Source organism: Nerophis lumbriciformis, linkage group LG04, assembly GCF_033978685.3.
Source record: "Nerophis lumbriciformis linkage group LG04, RoL_Nlum_v2.1, whole genome shotgun sequence".
Classification (NCBI taxonomy): domain Eukaryota; kingdom Metazoa; phylum Chordata; class Actinopteri; order Syngnathiformes; family Syngnathidae; genus Nerophis; species Nerophis lumbriciformis.
Window position 1 is genome coordinate 21,352,952 of NC_084551.2, and position 20,077 is coordinate 21,373,028.

The 20,077-nt window shown below is 40.1% G+C and overlaps 2 protein-coding genes across 3 annotated transcripts in view; both read right to left on the minus strand.

Moving 5' to 3' along the window:
• On the minus strand, window positions 1–19,467 carry mtcl3a (MTCL family member 3a). 2 transcript variants are annotated; one of them, XM_061950540.2, is made up of 8 exons: window positions 19,329–19,467; window positions 10,558–10,725; window positions 6,718–6,987; window positions 4,894–5,412; window positions 4,442–4,521; window positions 1,250–3,032; window positions 279–314; window positions 1–202 (listed from the first exon to the last, which is right to left on the minus strand). In XM_061950540.2, exons 1-7 carry the CDS (start codon window positions 19,464–19,466, stop codon window positions 285–287), a joined length of 2,988 nt encoding a protein of 995 aa, XP_061806524.1. In that variant the 5' UTR covers window position 19,467; the 3' UTR covers window positions 1–202; window positions 279–284. The 2 variants fall into 2 exon arrangements, with proteins under 2 accessions (XP_061806524.1, XP_061806514.1); XM_061950530.2 differs by lacking the exon at window positions 19,329–19,467 and adding an exon at window positions 10,865–11,938.
• Window positions 19,384–20,077, minus strand: part of LOC133597613 (microtubule cross-linking factor 3) — a 13,787-nt gene continuing 13,093 nt past the window's right edge. Inside the window, exon 11 of the mRNA XM_061950552.2 lies at window positions 19,384–19,645. Within this exon, the coding sequence (XP_061806536.1) occupies window positions 19,535–19,645 (111 nt within the window). The 3' untranslated portion in view covers window positions 19,384–19,534. The remainder of the gene's footprint in view (window positions 19,646–20,077) is intronic.

A 20,077-nucleotide genomic window follows, 5' to 3' on the forward strand; every position in this document is an offset into this window, starting at 1 on the left:
CATGTGAGTAAGGGAAAGAGGGAGTGCGTTTATGAGAGGGCATAGATGGAGGTACAACAGGTGTGATCCAGGGAGACGTGAAGGCAGTAGAGAAGGAAGTTGGGGACAGGCTGGCCCAGCGGGAGGGCAGGCGGCGATTGGCTGGACGCGCAGGCTTTGTGAAAGCATTCTGGTTAAAGGGGAAGCAGGACTCTTCTTTCTCCTGTGAAGACATATTAACATTAAGGATGACAACACCATCCTATCAACAGTCAAATCCAGTCACAAAAATACTTTACATGAAGTCATGTTTTCCATCTGTAGTTGTCTTGGCCCTGGGGAAAACAACAAGTCACATTTCGAACAGCATTAATACTTTCAGCCTTGTCCTGTGAAAACAACATGACAAACACACGTCTTTTATGTTGCAGACAAATGCAACTGAAAAGCAACACAAATATTTCATATTTTCACCATTGTCATTTTTAGTGGACAGTACATACTGTAGCCAGTAACTACTAGGGGGTGTTCAAAAAATAGTCATCCGCATCGTGATTCCTAATATAAACCGATTCTACGATTAATCATTTTTAAGAATCGATACACATTTTTTTAAGAATACATTTTTAAGATGTTTTATGCGCTAATCTCAGCACTTGCTTGCTGCCCGTCATACGTCAGCAGCCAAGAAAAGCTTTTGTAACCTGTAACTTATTTTGAAAATATTTTACTATAATTCTTACACAAAATAATATATTACAAGAATTGGTTTGAATCAAGAATTGTGTTGAATAAAAAGTCAATTCTGAATCTAATCGTCATCCAAGGAATGAGAATCGAATCGTGGGTAACATGTTGTAAGATTTCTATCCCCTCTTCAATGTCTGCATGCATCTATAACAAAGCCATAACCACATGGGCACAACAAAAACTCAATAAAGTTATAATGTTCTTAAAGGGAAAGGCATAAGTGATAGCTTTGTGTCAAGTTAAGTGTGTTTGCTAAATGTGTTCCACTTATAAACAGCCTTTATTTAAGCAAGGGAACACCCCAGATTATAATGAAGGCTTTGACCTGCTTCTGTTCTTTTTGCACATATGGAATAAACAAGATGCCCATTAGAGAGACTTAGTTAATCATACAGGTTTGTTAGATTGGATGACATTATTATTGACCTTGAAATATTTCCATCAAACAAAATGTTGACTATTTTATACCAAGCTTTAAAATGTATAATTTGAAAATATGCTTGGATTTGACTTGACTCACCTGCACTGAAAGCTTTATTTGTGCCACCGGGCTGTTGAGTCCGGCGTCTGACTTTGTGAGTGACGACTGCTTCACAGAAGGATGCATATTGCGCTTGTTCAACTCGATGGTGTCTTTCTGGAGGCAGGGTTTAGGACTTGAAGCTGTCTCAATGTGTTGGCTTTGGTGCTGTTGAGCCCGAGATGCACTTTCATAGTGTTTCAAAATTATCTCTACTGCGCCATAGTTGGAACGTGAACCCTCAGGGCGCGGGTACGCAGCGAGAGTAAGGGGTTTCCAGGGATGGTCATTCAATATTCGAGGCCCAGGTTTGCAGCCATCTGACTGGGAGGGAGAAACAAAACCAAGTTTTGAGTTTTGTGTCAAGAGTCTCTCTATGCTCTGTGCAGAGGGCTGCTGGAGTGATCTTTCGATCTCAGCCGGCTGAGGCTTCACTCCTGAGAAATAGTCCTTCTTGAAGGTGATGTCCTCTCCATTATGTTCTGAATTAATATTTGCAGACAATACAGGCTTAGAAAGGGGAGTGTGTGTGGTTGCCCTGTATTGCGTTCTCCTGGTAGGACTGCTCACCGTGCAAACCTTTTTCTTAATCTCAGACAGTTGCTCAGGACTGTGAGTGGTTGTTGTGTTTGCCTCCCTGACTGCAACATTTAATTGTTCAGGTACAGCGACAGAAATGCTGCCATGCTTCTTTCTGACCTCTTGAACTTCAGGGCTACATTTGATTTGATCCGGGGTGGAAATGCGTAATTCAACTTCAGTATTCACATCCATGATGTCAGGGATTTCATCAGGTTGACACCTGGGAAATAAAACCTCATTGGACACAGAGTCTACTAACAGGGCTGGTTGACAAGAGTGTGTATTTGCTTCTGGAACACAGTCTTTGTGCTCTACCCCACGGCCCATCACTGCTTGAAACAAAGTCCTGTTGAACTCTGCTGTTTTTTGTTCCAGCGTAATGTTTCTCCTGGAGCCTTGTAGTTTGGGGCTGGTCGTTTCCAGTGAGGACAAAAGCAGATCTACAGGTAATTCTTTAACAATTGGGGCCATTTGTAGCTGACGGTTCTGTACATTTCCAACACCAAGGGTATAATGTGAGCAGTCTTTTGTTGAAGTCAATATGTTGGCCTCAGAGAAGCTTTTCTGGACAGTCCCAGATGTGGACAACTTACTGCTAGTACACTTGCTTGCATCACAAGACCAACGGTTGTGGGAGCAGCCACTGTTACAGTTGGAATTTGTAGGAACGGACCATGATGCGACCACACCATCTTTGAAAACTTTTCCTTCATTTTCTTGCAGCATTGCCTCAAACTTCCTAACAATAGATGGGCTGCTACCCGTTTTGTCTACGACAGCACATGGGCTATACTTTTTGTCTACGACAGCACATGGGCTGTGGCACTTTGTCATTGTTGTCATGGGGGATTCAGGGATGTGGAGTTCTATATCTCGTTGGGAGGGAGAGCTCAGATTCCGGGAGAAGCTGCGGGTAGGCATAGGAGGGGGTACTGTATCCATATCAAAGAGTGCTCCCAGGCTTGTCTGTACATCTCTGCAGCTGTCAGTGGAATTCTTTCCCCAGGAATTGTACGACCCTCTTTGGGCCCGCCAGGTGTGATCTGGCGACAAGGTGATCCAGTTTTCCTTCTCCAATTCTTTAAGTTGATAGTAAATTTGGCTGAGGTCAGATGGTGTCTGATTTGAGTTAAATCCAGTTTTATCCATGGCCAATGGAATGTTCTTCTCTTCTGAGAGGCACAGGAGTTCAGATTGATTTCTGAAACAAATTCAAACAATGCAGTTCATATTACTAGTATTCTAACACTTTAATTTTTTAAAACTTTTTCTTTCTGATTTTGTCAATAAAGCCCTCTAAAAAAATTTAAAACCACCATCAACATTTTATATCCATGCTGCAAGTACTGTATGTACCGTATTTTTCGGACTATATGTCGCTCCGGAGTATACGTCGCACCGGCCGAAAATGCACAATAAAGAAGGAAAAAAACATATATACGTCGCACTGGAGTATAAGTCGCATTTTTGGGGGAATTTTTTTTGATAAAATCCAACACCAAGAATAGACATTTGAAAGGCAATTTAAAATAAATAAAGAATAGTGAACAGGCTGAATAAGTGTACGCCATTGTTGATGTAATCCATTTTAATAGCTACGGCAGTAGCATATAGCATATAGCAGTTAGCATCCCAAGACCCACAATGCATTTCTGCCATGACCCAATTTGAGCCTTACCGAAACAATGATTTCACAGAGCACATCGCAACGTTTGCTATTTCCTTCAACAACTACTACTAATCATGACAGACTTCATGAAAGCCAAAACCAATTACTTTGGGACTAATGATGATCCAGAACAGTCTATTTTTTAACCTGAATATAAGGATGATGAGCTACAAGTTTTAGAAGCTGAGTGATAAGCCGATCGAGCTCTAGGGAAACACTAAGCATCATGTAGTAGTATTGCTAAGTGCTAAACAAGAATTACAAACTACGAACAATCACTTACTGTACAATTTCCACTATCACTGGCATGCCGCCTCATGTGCTGTTTATATCTTTCAGCACAAGAATTGTGTTCCCTGTTTGGATTATGAATTTGTCATAATCCTCACACTTCTGGTAAAAAAAAAAAAAAAATGGCAGCAAACGAGCATCTTGTCAAATCTTTCTAGCGAGGTCCACAAGTCTAAATTGAAATTCAAAGTTGACCAACTTCTCAGCTTATGCCCAGAACATTCTGCTATACAAGTGAGAGACATGGTTTATAATCTAGCACAAACCTTTACTAACTCAGAGGCGATGCAGCAGCTCACTTGCTGCAGTAGTTGTCTCTGTGATCTAGGCGCTATGTTACTAAAAATAGTTCCTTGGCATTAGCTCTTATAATAACAATGTCACTAGTACTTGGTTAGTATGCAGGTCACAGCATGTAAATAGAGTACTGTTGCCGGTTTTTGCCTTATTGGCGAAACATATGAACTCTACGCTGCATGGTTAGCCACTTCTTGCTAGCGTTTTGTTTTTGCGATAAAGACATGTCTTCTTGTCTCACATAGGGATTTTAAATGATAGACAAAATTCCCCCAAAAAGTGCAGTTCCCCTTTTAATAGTTCAGAGCTGGCATACTACAGTAGGTTTACTGTAGCTACAAAGATGTATTTACCTTTTTTCCACACTGTTCTTTTTTATCTTATCCTGGTAGCTGCAGAGCTCTTCACTTACTCGTGCAATCTCTTTCAGCGCCTGTAACAAACAGACAAAAGAGATGGACAGATGTCTGAATATTAATTACCACAAGAGTAATGTAGATATTTTTCCACAAATATTTAAAATAAATCTAACCATATGGGCAAAATGTCTTGAGATAAACCATAGCTCCCATTTAAATGTTTTGCTTCCAAATACGTGGGAACTGTTTGGAGAAGGTCATTTTATGTTCTAGTATGACTTTTTTTCGTGTGCACAAGACCAAATCCTTTAAATCATGCTAGCTACAAAAATTAGACCAACTCCATATGTTCTTCTACTTTCCGGTAATGTTGTTGAACAGCTTTGTGCCCCAGCACTATTGTTCATAAATGACTTCATGTTGAGCTAAGAAAAAAAACAACTTACAGCATTTAAAGCAGTGGTGCTCTTCTTCTTCTTCTCACTGGCGTAACACATCTCTGCCAACACAGAACTTGCTTGAAGGCTACAATCTACATTATTTGCATTCCCTATGGAGACATTTTTCGGTGCCCTTCCACATTCAGGTGTTTTAAGGACAATAGCTTCAAGCTCTGAGGTGTCTACAGCTTCTTTCCTATTAAGAAGAGAGTCTCCAGACTTCAATTCAGGAACTGCATCTTCATTCCGTGCAAATTGACCACCTGCATTCAGTTCACATAGGCGGTCTACTTGACAACAGGTGGGGGAATAAATGTCACTCTCCCCTCCACTGATAATGTTGTAGTGGCTAAAGCCAGGTAAGGCCTCTGACTGACTGCTGCTGCTGTGCGGCTGTGAAATGTCACTCAGCACACTAGAACCAGTGCTGAGGGAATTTACACTGAGGTGATGCTCTTCTTCCTCACCCCGCCTGCCACCAGCCAATTCGGTCTCCTCTCTCTTGGCCCTCACCTCACAGTACAACTACAAATAGGAAGAAGAAAAACAATGTAAATACTTGCCATTATAGTAGATACAATATATTTTGATATACAATACACTCAGACAAATGCTAAATGAATACACAAAGTCAGTAATTATGCTATTTGAACAAATAAATGTGAGCAAATTAGATCAAGGAAAAAAATGATAAAGTAGGATAGCGTTGGCCTCCAACCACAGAATACCAAAATAGCAACTGCAGTATTTAATGCAAACATTGTTAAACCACGGCCATCAATCAGTGTCTACATGGCACAAACATTAGCCCTGCTTTGTTTTCGGGCTGTTTTTTTTTTTTGGGGCTGTTTTCCTATCTTTTTTTTCGGTCTTGGGAGGACAAATGACAGCCACGTGTTATTATCATATCAAATTGTTTCAGTCCTGGGCAATTCCCCCAAACAAAATTATATAATTTAAGTATTATATTTTATTTTCTGGGCATATTAAATTATCTTGAGCTCAAGTCTCTCTTCGTCTATGTTATTATCTAATTGGGGCGTCAGGAGCTCATCCATAAGGACTTGAACTTTGGAACCGGGCAGTCATGATCTGAGTTCGGCAGTAAAAATGCAACTATTGGTTGAAGAAATGCTCTTCTTCCTCGTGGTAACTGTTTAAGTGCACTGCTGAAGACAACTTAGGGTTGCAGTGATCGTTTGCGTGCCCTATCACTCTGGCATCTCTTAAAAGCCTGCGTGCACCCAAAATGGACTATGCAGAAGAATTTCTGAGAATTTGCCTTTAGGAATTCAAAATGTAACAAAAAAGTACAATAAATAATAAATGTCTCCCACTTCCTTTTCATTACTTCTCTTCTTGAAACAAATCAAGTTTTACATTGTTGATCCAAACCATCAAACAAACAGCAAAAACATATAAACATTTTGCCACACAGATGGAAATAAATAAATAACCTCACAGACTACAAATTAAATCACCCACATTAGGTTCAGTCCCTCACATTTTCTAACATGCCACATTCCCTGTTGACACTAGTCACAAACACTCTCATCCTAGGTAATGAGCAAAACAACGGTTGCTCCTTTCCTTCCACTACATCCTCTCCTCACACTTTGCAGCTGCACTGATCGGGAATATTGTTTTGACAGTATGACCAGTCTACAGAATGTGAAGAAAAAACGAGGTATAGAGGAAGCCGTGTATTTTAAACATAAATTATAAGTAATTTGTATCCAAACTATCTTCTTCTACTTAAAAACTTGTTCAGTCTTTCATGCGACCCTCAAATGAGAGACAGCATTAATTCTTAGCAAATATTCAACATACCTCTTCTATTTTCCGTTGCATATCCTTTAGTTGGCTTTCCCATTCCTGTCTTTCCACATCAAACCTCCCCAGTAAGTCGGCTTTCTCCTTCAACCAGTCTTTCTCGTTGTGCTCCAGACGACAGCGCAGCTCCATGGTAGTTGAGCGCGTGTCTGCCAGGAGCCTCCGCTGCTCCTCTTTTTCCTGACTGAGCGTCGATGTTGATGAGTGAGGACCTGGTGCTAACTTGACACTTCCACTTGTCGACCTGCAATCTTCTTTGGCTTCCAGCTGAAGACAAGCAAAGAAAGCAGATGTAGAAAGAAAGACACAGTGGTAAATGGTTTGGGGTGGATTACAATAAAAAGAAGCATGAGAGCCAGATGTGAGCGGGGGATTGTTAAAAAAAGCAAAGGAATGAAGAGAATGAAGGAGCGGCAGGAAAGGAAGGTGGAGGGATGAATGTTAGTGGGTTTAGAGGAGGGAAGATTGAAAGCTATGAAAATATCCTGTGAGAACTCACACATAGGGTTAGCGGTTCAGAGAACAGACCTCTTGTCTGTGGTACTTCACCAACACAGGATACAGTTTAGAGCCTGACAGAAACTCATGATCTGAGTCACACAGCAATGATCTTGCTTCTACGTGTACAATCACATAGCAGAACATTTCTGTGTAAGACAGCAATGTAGTTGTTTCTTCCAAAATTGGATTATGACTAAAGAATGTTATGAGTCAATGGACTACACAAAATGATGCTGTCCCTCATTAATTTGATTTGTAAAGGCCAAAAACATTATGACACTAATGAGCCTTGGTTAAGTATTGAGATTATGTCTCTAAGGCAGCAGACAGTTAGACTGCATCAAAGTCAAAAGCTTTGTTCATCAGATAAGATGATGATATTGGAAATGCAATCCTTGTTTCAAATAGTAAAATATGTGAATGTGCTGTGGTTAAGACTGTATGTGCAAAGGATGTTGTCCTATAACTGGAATAGTACCATGAAAATGCTTGTGTACATCTTTGTGTGTGTAGAATGGGAAGAGGGAGAGAATGCATGCAAGTGAGTTTAAGTGTTATTTCAGTGCGGAGTCTCGAAACCCTCTTACAAGCCTGAGTTGTGGTGCTATTTTTGCCTGTGGCCTGGGGTTAGGAAATTATAGTCTAGAAAAAAAAGTCACCCCATTTTCTGTCTGGCCCGAGGCTCTTCTTAAAGTTGTCTTGATTTGCAGATGATGGGTGCCATCCACACCAGGGTGTATTTAAACGTCAAAATGTAAACAAATGATAAAAGTGCAAAAACAAGTATGTTGAATGTCTAAGGTCGATGAGCAGCCAAGTAACAGCAGAAGAAAACTTTCCCCTGAAAGGAAATCCTGAAGAAGCTGTACATGCAAACAGGAACACGGGTCTGCCAAATTTCAGCCAGTTGAAAGAAAACAAAGTCATGAATGCACAAGCAACTTAGGTTTAGTCTGAAACTGCACTTTGTGACCACCCTGCCTGTCACTGTACGGCACAGAATATATAACGGTAACTGTGTCACCACGGTGACCCACTATTTATAGTGGACACTAATGTCACATTCTTAGGGGTGGTGGGGAGACTCGGTAAAGACGGGAGGGGGATCTGGCTGCTGAGACACAGTGAGATGTCGCCACGCTGCTGGCAGCTTTAATAAATCAGCAGCACACAGACAAATCTGCCCGGAAATATCTGGCCGAGGACCTCCTGTTGGATGCTTGTTCAACATTTGGTGGTGAAAGAGCACACAGCATGAAAACAATGCTCAGAGGATTGTTTAAATGTATAGCTCATTTTGGCTAAAAGTGCAAAGAATGCGCTGATTTATAAGCCAAACGTTGAATATTATAGCAATTTGCCAACACGCAGATTGCTTTAGTTTGTTTTTCAATCATTAAAACAATGAGACGCTACAATATGGCAGGCTCGCTAAATCTCATATTGCAAAATAATACAAGTCAATATTATTTCATTTGGCGTCACTCTGCTAGCTGATCAAACTCGCAGCAACATAGAACATTGTAAGTCATCCTCATTGACATGCTGCTGCAGTCTGATCCTAATGAGGACTTTAAGGTAGCGTGCATGCTTTAAACATTGTAAACAGGCACTAGTGAGGCAGGATGTACCATTCAGACAATGGCGCAAACCCCAACCAGCATAACTTTGCTCCAACTCATATTTCCGTTGGTCTGTCTGAACGATCAATATGGGAAAGAGACAGAGCAACCACGTGCCTTATCTATTAAAAATGGCAGTCATGAGTTAAGTAGGCTGCTAATATAGTGCAACCTCTTTGGTCGTGTCTCATGTTAGTAGCAGAACAATATATGGTACGGCATCATCACTTTAACCCACTGCTCCAATACCTTCAAAGGAGTGACAATTGCATGACCAATCAGATCTCTCAGTGATCATCATATACCTTTTAACACCCATAACATCACACAGCTTGAGAGCAACTATATAGTCTGCCAAGTGATACAAGCAATATCTCAGATACTATCCCAGTGGCATGCAAACTTTACTCTCCAGTATTCTTGAGCCATGTCATGTTAACAGTGGCTGACAGTAATAAAGGTCGATGATTTATCAACTTGATGTTTTAAGTAAGTCGGCTGTGTGTGTTTGGGCTGGGATAACAGGATTTGTCTCCATGGAATGCAAATCTTATTTCTTAAATTGAGGGTAACAGTTGGACAGGGTCCATGGTGATATATCACTTTGTCATGTGGGTGGCAAATTGGCATGGCGGTTAATTTTATGTCTTTATCACTGAATTTATGTCATTGATTTTTTTGTGTTTGAATTTGCTAACAAATTTTTTTTACATCCAATTATGCTGGCTATTTCCATGCATCCATCCATTTTCCACCCCTTGTCCCTTTCGGAGTCGCGGGGGGTGCTGAAACCTATCTCAGCTGCATTCGGGCGGTAGGCGGGGTACACCCTGGACAAGTCGACACCTCATCGCAGGGCCAACACAGATAAACAGACAACATTCACACTCACGTTCACACAGTCGGGACAATGTAGTGTCGCCAATCAACCTGTCCCTAGGTGCATGTCTTTGGAGGTGGGAGGAAGCCGGAGTACCCGAAGGGAACCCACGCAGTCAAGGGGAGAACATGCAAACTCCACAAACACAGAAAGATCCTGAGCCCAGGATCGAACCCAGGACCTTCATATTGTGAGGCAAACACACTAAACCTTGCCCAGAGACTATTTCAGTGAATACAAATTTGTGAGCAAAATGTGTGAGTTTAAAAATTCAGTTTGTTAAAATACGGTGTTCTAATATATACTGTGTAAAATTTCAGAGTAAAAGAAAATGCGTATAAAAATTAAATGCAAAAATGTATTGCTTCAAAACTCAAAGACTCACTTCCAGTAAATTAAGACTAAGGCAATCAATCCTGTTTCAGAACCAGCCAATGTGATGCTTTTGTCTTAAATTACCGGAAGTGTGTCTTTTGAGTTTTGAAGCAACATTTATTTCTGTAGTGATTTTTTTTTACACTGAATTTTTCTGCGCTGATTTTTTTCACACAACATTTTTATACCCTGATTATTTTTTCACTGAATTTCTATTTAGAATAATGTGATGTAATTCAAACGCAAAAACGTGTTTACATAAATTCAGTGTCCAAAAAAAGCCTTCGTAATAAAGACACAAATTAACCTCTACAATTGGCTTGTCTAACTTTCACCAAAACCAGTCAAGACAATAAGCAATACATATCAGAATAGAATACCCAAACTGTTTAAATTAACTTTAGGTTTGTTGAATGATTCTACATGCATGCAGAAGGTAAAAAAAAAGTCTTGTTTTACCTGTGCAATCCTGCACTTGAGCTCAGCCCTCTCCACCTCCCAGCCACATCTGTCTCTGGTGTACTGCAACTGGAGCTCACTCCTCTTCTCTTCCTCCCGCTTCACCTCCACCTGCACTTCATCCAAAACGGTCTTTAAGTCCAGCAAAATTCGACGGTTCTCCCCACCCTGCACACAACAAAAAGTGCATTAGATATACAAATGGGACTCCATTCACCGTCCCACGAAGGAATCTAGCACACACTAACAAAGCTGTAATACTGAGTATAGGTGATGCTCATTTAAAATGCCATTATATTGTAGTTACTTGTATGTCAGCCACTTCTCTTAGCAGCAACTCCTTCTCCCGAATCCATTCCGCTTTGTCCTGCACATGCTTCTTTTTTAGATCCTCAAGTTTCTTTTTTAGCTTTGTATGTTGTTGCTGCGGGGCATCGGGGCCAGAAGACATTTGTCCCTTGAGGACTTCCAGCGTTATCCCCGTAGCACCCTCACCTCCCCCAGACGAGGCGCTGCAATGCGGCTCATAGATGTGGCTGAAGACGGTGGGCGGAGAGGAGACCCTCCTCTGCGGGCTGTGCCGCTTGCCTCTGCCTCGTTCTGTCTTCTCCATTCGGGTGCCAGGCACAAACTCCCATCCTTGAACCGGGACGTAGCCCCCGCCTGCACCGCCCCCAGCGTGCAGCCCTGTTCCGTTAAGAAGCGCGTTCCACATAGCTCAATAAAACAGACTAGTCAATCAGCTTATAAGTGAAACTAACTAACTTATATTTACAACGAATCTAAGTCCTTGAACGCAGCAATGTAAAAAATGGTCCAAATTGTCCAATCCCGAGGGCCAAGCATCAGCTCTCATGCGATATTCCATCATAAAATAATCAAGATTAATCCTGTTACCACTTCTGGCTAAAAACGTGCGATTTTCTCTCCGCTTTGCTAGCAATGTCACTCTGAACGGACGTGCGATGACAGACGCCCAGTAACCACTACACCACTCGAACAGGAGAAGGTGCCAAAAATATCACGGAGTCCACTCCTGTAAGTATGCGAGAGTATTTTTACCAGCATAACTATGACACTACTTTCCAAACGCCAGATAGCAGAACAAAAGTAGTAACTTGTCACTCATGAATGACATTAGCGTGAAAAGTCTTTGAAGTGGACGGTAGGAGGTGGTTCTTTGAAGTTAACGAGACGGGTTTTCTAAGGCCACGCGTGATTGGTCAACATTTGTGACGTATTTTGCGTCACGCCACCGCGCAGAAAAGGGAGGTAGGCGAAGTCACGATCGGACCGCGCATACACCTAAATACGTCACTTCCTACATTCATATTTACGGAGTCATTTGTCTCTGCTGTAAATATAACAAATGACAAACCGGAACACACGATCGGACCGCGCATGCACCTGAATACGTCACTTCCTACACTCACTTTTAGGCAATCAATGTCTGCTGTGATATTTGAATGTTTTAATTGTTGTTTTGTGGGGGTGTAACAAGTGATCTATATATCGATTAAGCCAGTGTTTTACAACCTTTTTTGAGCCAAAACACATTTTGTGCGTTGAAAAATACCGGTGGCACACCACCAGCAATAATCATTAAAAAAACGAAACTCAGTTGACAGTAAAAATTTGTTGTCCCAATTGTTGGATATGACTTTAAACCAAAACCAACCATGAATAATAACTTTTAATACCAAACAATAAAACATTCAAATATCACAGCACGTGATGTTGTAGAAGCTACGTCGCAATAAATTGTTAAAAAGAAGTGACATAGTCTTCGCCAATGCGTAGACCGATCAGGTCTTTCGGTACTGAACGGGCAGCGACAATGGAAGCACTTAAAAACTACAACATGGCTGACAGGGTGTAGAGCAATCTAAGCAATCTAAGAAGGCTTGGACAGATACATGGACAGATCATACTACACTATCCGTACCGGAAGTCACGATCGGACCGCGCATGCACCTCTAACTACGTCACTTCCTACACTCACTTTTATGGAGTCAATGTCTCTGCTGTTATATTTAAAAATTGTAATTGTTGTTTTGTAGTGTTGTAACGATTGATCTATATATCGATTTACATTCCTAAACTTAAAGTATATCGATCTGCGCTCGACAAGTTGGCCTTCCGGAAGATAGGCATCGATCAAGCATCGATTTGAAAGGCAATATATAGATTATTTTTTCTATACTACAAAAAAGAAGAGACTTTATAAAATACTTTCTATGTAGTTTAGCACTTTTAATGAGAAGGTTGTCAACATTAAGTCTGTGTGTTTGTCTGTGGCGTCATCAAAACAAAAATGGCGGACGGTCGAGAAAGATCATACCAAATGCACCACGCCACTAGACAATATCATTTATTACAACACAAAAACTTTCAACTACAGCACGATTGTAAAGGCCACGACAAATAAAAATGACAAAACGCAATAATGTAAAGCCACAACTTAACTTTAAAGGGGAACTGCACTTTTTTGGGAATTTTGTTTATCGTCCACAATCATTATGGGAGACAAGAACACACATTTTTTTATTTTTTTTACAATTTTAAAGATGATCAAAAACACTTGAAAGATGCCTTCAAAACCCTACAGCAACATTTTATATACACAGTGCAAGTTTTTATCATTTATTGGACTGATTTCTTCAGCGCATTGATTTCTGTTTCAATAGCAGTGTATGTCTGACTTCTGGCATCAGCTGTGTGTTCCTAATTCGGGAATCAAACAGGAGTGTGTTTTCTAATCATGGCAGACTTGGTAACAGACAATAAAGACAACTATTTCTGGACAAATGAGGATTCACAACCTTATCTTTTGAAGCTGAATATGCTGCTGCTTATATAAGCGAGCACAAAGGGAGAGTGAGATGAAAGCGATTTTGACGCTATAAATATGGAACTTTGAGCCAAGCTATTTTGACATAAATGGATTGCTTACCCAAAATCAACAAGAAACGTCCCCGGCCAGCTGAACCAGACTAACAACTGTCCATGGACTGAGTCACTTTAATATCGATCATGATACACGCAGCACGCCATGCGTGTTAGTACAACTACACTGTCTGGTTGGCTGTGTACAAACAAAACATGAAAGGTGGGCTAATACTTTACAGATACTGTAATATAATTGTTCATGTTTTTCAATTAGTTGGTGTTATATCGCATTGTGTTGTGCATTACAAACTCAAACATGTTTCGTGTTGTCATAAAAGCTAGCTTATCTCTTGCCGTAGTTGGCTTTTACGGCTAATACCGTATCATGGTGATGTGCGAGTACGCTAGAAAAAGAGTTAGTCAGTGTTCGCTCTTACAATAACAATGTCGCTACAGTTTGGTTATTATACAGGTTGCAGAACGTAAATGAAGTATTGTTGATAGTTTTTTAATGCATTGTTAAAGTGATTTAGAGGTTGAATTGATTGCTCTTATTAGCTCCACTAACCACGTTAAACCCAGATTCCGAACTAACAAAGGTCTTAACTCATTCTCTTTCTATGCCACATCAGTATGGAATGCACTCCCAACAGGTGTAAAAGAAAGGGCATCTCTATCCTCCTTCAAAACCGCACTAAAAGAACACCTCCAGGCAACTACAACCCTAAACTAACACCCTCCCTTCCACATAATACCTCTTCGGATTGTAAATATTCATATGTAAACAATCAAATGTAGACACTTTTTCTTATACTTTCTGATCTCTCTCTCTATGTCCACTACTTGCTCTACATATCGTACCAAGTCAGTCCTACACTGTTTCAAAATCCATTTCTCTGATGATGCAATTGTTGATGCTGATTGTTGATGACTGAAGTGTTGATACCAACCAAACCTAAACCCCACCCCCCACCCCTCCATATCCCACACCCCGGATTGTAAATAATGTAAATAATGTAAATAATTCAATGTATATACTCTGATGATTATCTTGTGTGATGACTGTATTATGATGTTAGTATATATTTGATAGTATATATCTGTATCATGAATCAATTTATGTGGACCCCGACTTAAACAAGTTGAAAAACTTATTCGAGTGTTACCATTTAGTGGTCAACTGTACGGAATATGTACTTCACCGTGCAATCTACTAATAAAAGTTTCAATCAATCAATCAATCAGCTGCATTGCTCGCCACCTAGAACGAGCAAATTTTTATATGTTATAAAGCGGGGGGAAAAAAACATTTGTCTTCTTGTCTCTCATAATGATTGTGAACAATAGGCAAAATTCCAAAATAAGTGCAGTTCCCCTTTAAACCGCACAATATGCAACGGACACAACGAAAGTGACAGCAGAGCAGGTTCAACGACGGACCTTCTTGGGACAAAGCAATGTAGTAAACACTCACAGTATATTAGTATTATTGAAAACCTCAAAAAGTAATTTATAACTGAAAAAATGGTCACACTTCACTTATGTTTCCAACTTTGTTCACTACACCCTTGGGTATCGGGTCCATGTGTCGCAGAAACAAGTCCGCTGTCACTTTTGTTATGTCTTTAAGATGTTGTAATTAAAATGCTTTTGTAATCTAAATGTCAATAACAACGTCATATAAAAGAGTACATACAAAAGAAATATTAGTTAAGAATACTGTATTTATTTCATACGGATCCTTACAGATACCCGTACGATGTGTTCAGTAGCCCTAAATGGCAAATAAATCGACCTTCTTTGTACTACTTTAGTTACATCAAATACATCAATTTTACAATACTGGCAATTTAAATATCTACTTTTTGTTAGGGTGCAGATATAAATTTAAGTTAAGTGCCTAGTTAAAAAAAAAATAAACTTAAAAAAAATAAACTACTCGGTGGGAGTCATTGGCGACCTGTGCATGTGCAATATGTTTGTGTGCAATGACAGAAGAGTAAAAGTGGTTGAAATTGAGGCGATAATACTCCATTTTGTTTTTAAATCAATCCCTTGTTCATGTATTATATCCTTGTTCTAGTTAAGCGAAATTTTTTGTACAAAACAATAAAACGAGACCGTGTCCATAAGGTAGTTACCATGGTTTTAAATAATAATTTAATAAACTGACTGGAATACTGTTTTTTTAAGATTCACACATTTTAGCAATAAATAATAGTTGCGTACTATTTTCTAGGAACTTTATTGTCATATCAGGACACACATGGGATAGCACGGAATTTGGTACCCCAGGTCCCAAATTTAGCCCAATGAGTACCACAATAACGACAGTATGTACATAATAATAGTATACGTGCTTTTCTATCAAGTTTTTTTCTCACTGGGCCCCCTCAATAGTAGCCCAGTCTGAGATCAACTTTATTTTACTCATCCTCCCCCCAGCGTCTAGTGAGTGGTGACCCATCAGCAGTCCTGTTCTGTAATCCTGTACAATGCTTGTCTAATCTTGTACGGATTTGTGCTGAAAGCAAAATGTTGTTGTACTTGTGCAATGACAATAAAGATAATTCCATTCTATCGTGAAATACGAATCATGTAGCAGTAGTGCTAAGTGCTAAACAAGATATACGAACATAATAAAACAATAAATTAATGTACTATGTCTGCTCTCACTGGGATGCAGACTGGTGGGATTTTTATATCTTTCAGCACAAGACTTGTGTTCCCCATTTAGATTATATCATATTTTTGTTCCTCGGCCATGTTTACAATTGATCAAACAAACTGTACTAGCAGAGCAATTGGACTCTGGTACATTTTAACAGGACCAAAAATGACAATTATGAATGCTGTTCTAAATTGCACATTGCCACATTTACACCGAAAAAGTTGAGTACTTTATACACACACACACACACACACACGCACGCACACACTTAACTGTGCCCACCATTAAAATGAGTTGGACACGCCTGCCTTAAGCAATCAAAGTATTACTTATTATTTTGGCACAATCGGCTAAGGCTAAAAGTGACAAAATATATAAAAAACATACGGTACACAAAACACGTGACAATAATCTGTAATTTGTTCCTTTGCTTTTACGTGCCATGTTTCCAAGATGTATCACAAGTTACTCGCATCAGAAATGTGTCCAAATAGACCCTTACCTCTAAGTCCAATGCAGTCTTGATTATTTCATGTATTTCAAGGAGACTACTATAGTCAAGCAGAGAAGTACAGTATTGAATGTTGTATTTCTGTCAAAAATAACTGGAGAGGGACTTCCCACAGCTGGAATCGTGTCATTAAGTAAAAAAAATCTCTTTTTCTCTCTCTCTGTCCCTCCCCCTCTCTGTCCCTTTCTGAGCCACTAACACAACATTATTTTTCCATTTTCTTTAGGAAAATCATGTTTTCAATGTGTATGTGTACAATTGATTGTATAGTTTTTGCCTAAATAAGAAACAAAACCAATGAGTGTCAAGTAGTATAGAGTGAATTCTAAAGATCAAATGTCTCATTCTTGCTCCACGTCTCCACATTTTCTCTCATATTCTTGGCAGTGTGAAGTTGGAAAAGTGAGTTTTAATATTGCAACATGATTTAATCTGCAGTAAAGTGCAGTAGTGTGTCTGGAGGACTGAAGACACTTTCGTTCTATAATTTCTTGTTTTTAACCGAGTAGTCAAACATTGATTTAGTTGTGTATTTGCCTCCTGTGACTATAAATGTCAGAACTTAAACAACTCAGATGTTGAATGTCTAATTATCTCCTTTTCTCCCCACAATTGGCTACCTGTAGATGGGAAAACAGCTCCACCCAAGCCTGTTCTCACTTCTGACTCCTGCATCCACAAGTATCAACTCAGGTACCTTTTTAAAGCTGACATCATGTCACGCAAGGCCGGCCCTCACTTTACGCAGATCACATGCTGTGCGATACGTGGGGGGCCCTGTTTTACGTGAATTAGCACAGGTAAAATATCAATATTAAATGAAGGATAATGAGGATTTTGCACTGCTCTACAAAATATAAATAATGGAATTGATCAAGTGACCTCTCAACGAAATTGACAAGATCTTCTCGACGAAAAGCTTGGGTTAGGGGGAACCTGCCTGTCCTGACGTAACGTTTGACTATTGGGAGAAGTAAAGGGTCGTGTGCCTGTCAATTCTTTCAGTCAAGGACGTTGAAGACATCTACCTATTCGGAATCATGATAACAGGACATCTGCTGATTAGAGTAAGCGTTGCCTTGGTGTAGCCACATATTTGGAAGATGCTAGCAGCCATTCAAGGTACCCCAAAGCTGCCACAAATGAATGAAAGATGGGCAGAGCTGTGGGCACTCAGACTTTGGTGGTTTCTGAACTAAATCGCAAACTGGATAACACCCTGGACAAGCTGTCTGCTTTACAAGACAAAGTTATGATCAAATTGAGGACCAAAAAAATGAATCGTTTAAATTTGTTTTTGCTCGCTCAAACACAAACATTCTAATTTGGATTATGTTTCTCGCTGGAACGGCTTGCCAAGGTCATTGCTATGAGACTCCCCCAGAGGACAGCGCAGAGAAGAAGCTCTAAATTTCTTCCTCATCTTTCATGGACATACAACTGTTGTTTGTTGACTTTTGTTGTTATGCGATTCTTCAGGTTTAGGTACACACACGCGCATCCACAGAAAATACATGCCACACACCACGTACCCCACCCTCCACATGTCAAGTTTTCGCCCCTTCACCCTGTGCGGTATGATGGACAACAAAGCAGCGCCCCTAGCGGCTGCAGCTTCTGACCCGTTGCAAGTCTCGTCTTTTGTGTTTCGTAGTAAGTGGTGATGTGGGATGTTTTTTCTCTGGTCTCAAACTGAGCCCCCTTCCCCACATAGGAGCTTACTTTGGGAGTTTCTCTTTTGTCCTCCTCCCACTCCCCCCACTTTTTTACCTTTCTACGGGGCGCCACCCTTGTAGCAGCCCATCAGTCTTTCTGTTCTGTCCACCCCTTTACTGTATGTTTTTTCTTGGACGGGTTCTACTGACACCAAATTGCGTTGTACTTTTTAAGTGCAATGACAATAAAGTTCCATTCCATTTCATAGGGCAATTAATAGGAAATTTTTACCTCAAACTTGTTCCCTAGCCTCTTTCTGTCTCGTCACTGTCAAGGATATGATGGCAAATTTCTCGAATATTTAGACTCTCCCTTGTGGCCTGTTGCGTTAGTGCTGGATTTGTAAACAGTAAATATTCTGCTTCGAACCCCAATTTAGCCCTGATGTCATAACATGGGCACACTTTGTCTCAATCTGCACTATTACATCTGTATGTTCTCGTCTGTATAAATATGTTCCCAAAATGTGGAGAGTCAACAGTCCAACGAACCAGGATTCACAGATTGACACTAGCAACATGCTTGCCAGAATCCCCATGGTGTCAGCTTGTTCTCCAGTGCGACTCTTAAGGCATCAGGGAGTGTGGTTTAAAGCACATGCTACTTCATAGCCACACACCAGCTAGCATCCGTAACTGCATGTTCCAATCAGACTCAACAGTACATTTCCAAATAGCCTTGAGCGGGTTTCCCAACCTGTACTGCACCATGGCTCATACTCTACATTAAAAAATGAAAAACATCACGGCATACAGTATATGTACATCCTGCCATCTAGTGGGAGAACATTTAACTATTCGCTCTGTAACTATACACCATTGGCATAGATTAATAAGAAAAATATATCTGTAGTAAATAGATAGATAATTCAGGTGAGATAGAATAATTTACTGTGGCACATCAGATCACAGGCCTGGATCATTTGTCTAAGTATACACATGTTATCTAATGTTTAAAGTTAATGAAAATTCAGGAAATACTCACCTGACGTTTTACTTTCTCCCGAAGGTAGTTGTACTCCAGCGTAAGGTGAAAGCATCTGAATTGATGAGGGGACTGTGTCGTACTTGATAAATGATCATGTTTTGTACCTTGAGTGACCTTGTGTAATATGTTCAACATAATAATAAAATGACTGAATAAATGGGGGGGGGGGGGGGGGGGGATGCACAACGTATACATTTTGAGCCCTACAGAACAAAGAAAAGGGTGAAAAGAAACACAAGTTTAAAAATGGTGGCATAGGAAAGTGAGGAGAACAGAACAAGAATGAGGATCAGCAAAATAATGGGCTGAAACATCTTGATGAGTGAAATAAAATGGGTAGGAGGAGCAAATTGACAAGTAGTTAGCATAAGACAGACAACAAAAATTATGAACAATACTGTGCTAAAGTCATAGGCCACCTCTAGGTTTCCTGTTTAAATGACATTTTTTTAAATAAACTATTTTGACTCCATTTAATTTACTCTATAGGTCAATGTTTCCCAATTAGTGGGTCAGGAGCAGAAGGAGAGATTTGTATTATTTGCATCTACGCTCTAGTACTCCTGTTAGAACGATATACAAGCCTGTAGCTTGTAGCTTAGTGGCCTCAGCACTTAATCTAATCAACAGGCTCCCTGTTACACCCAGTTGAAGTAGTAAGTGTGTAGGAACACATGTGCACAGAGCTACTGAAGGCAAAGAGATTAAGAAGTTTGTAACAGAAATAAAAAGTAAAAACAATTATG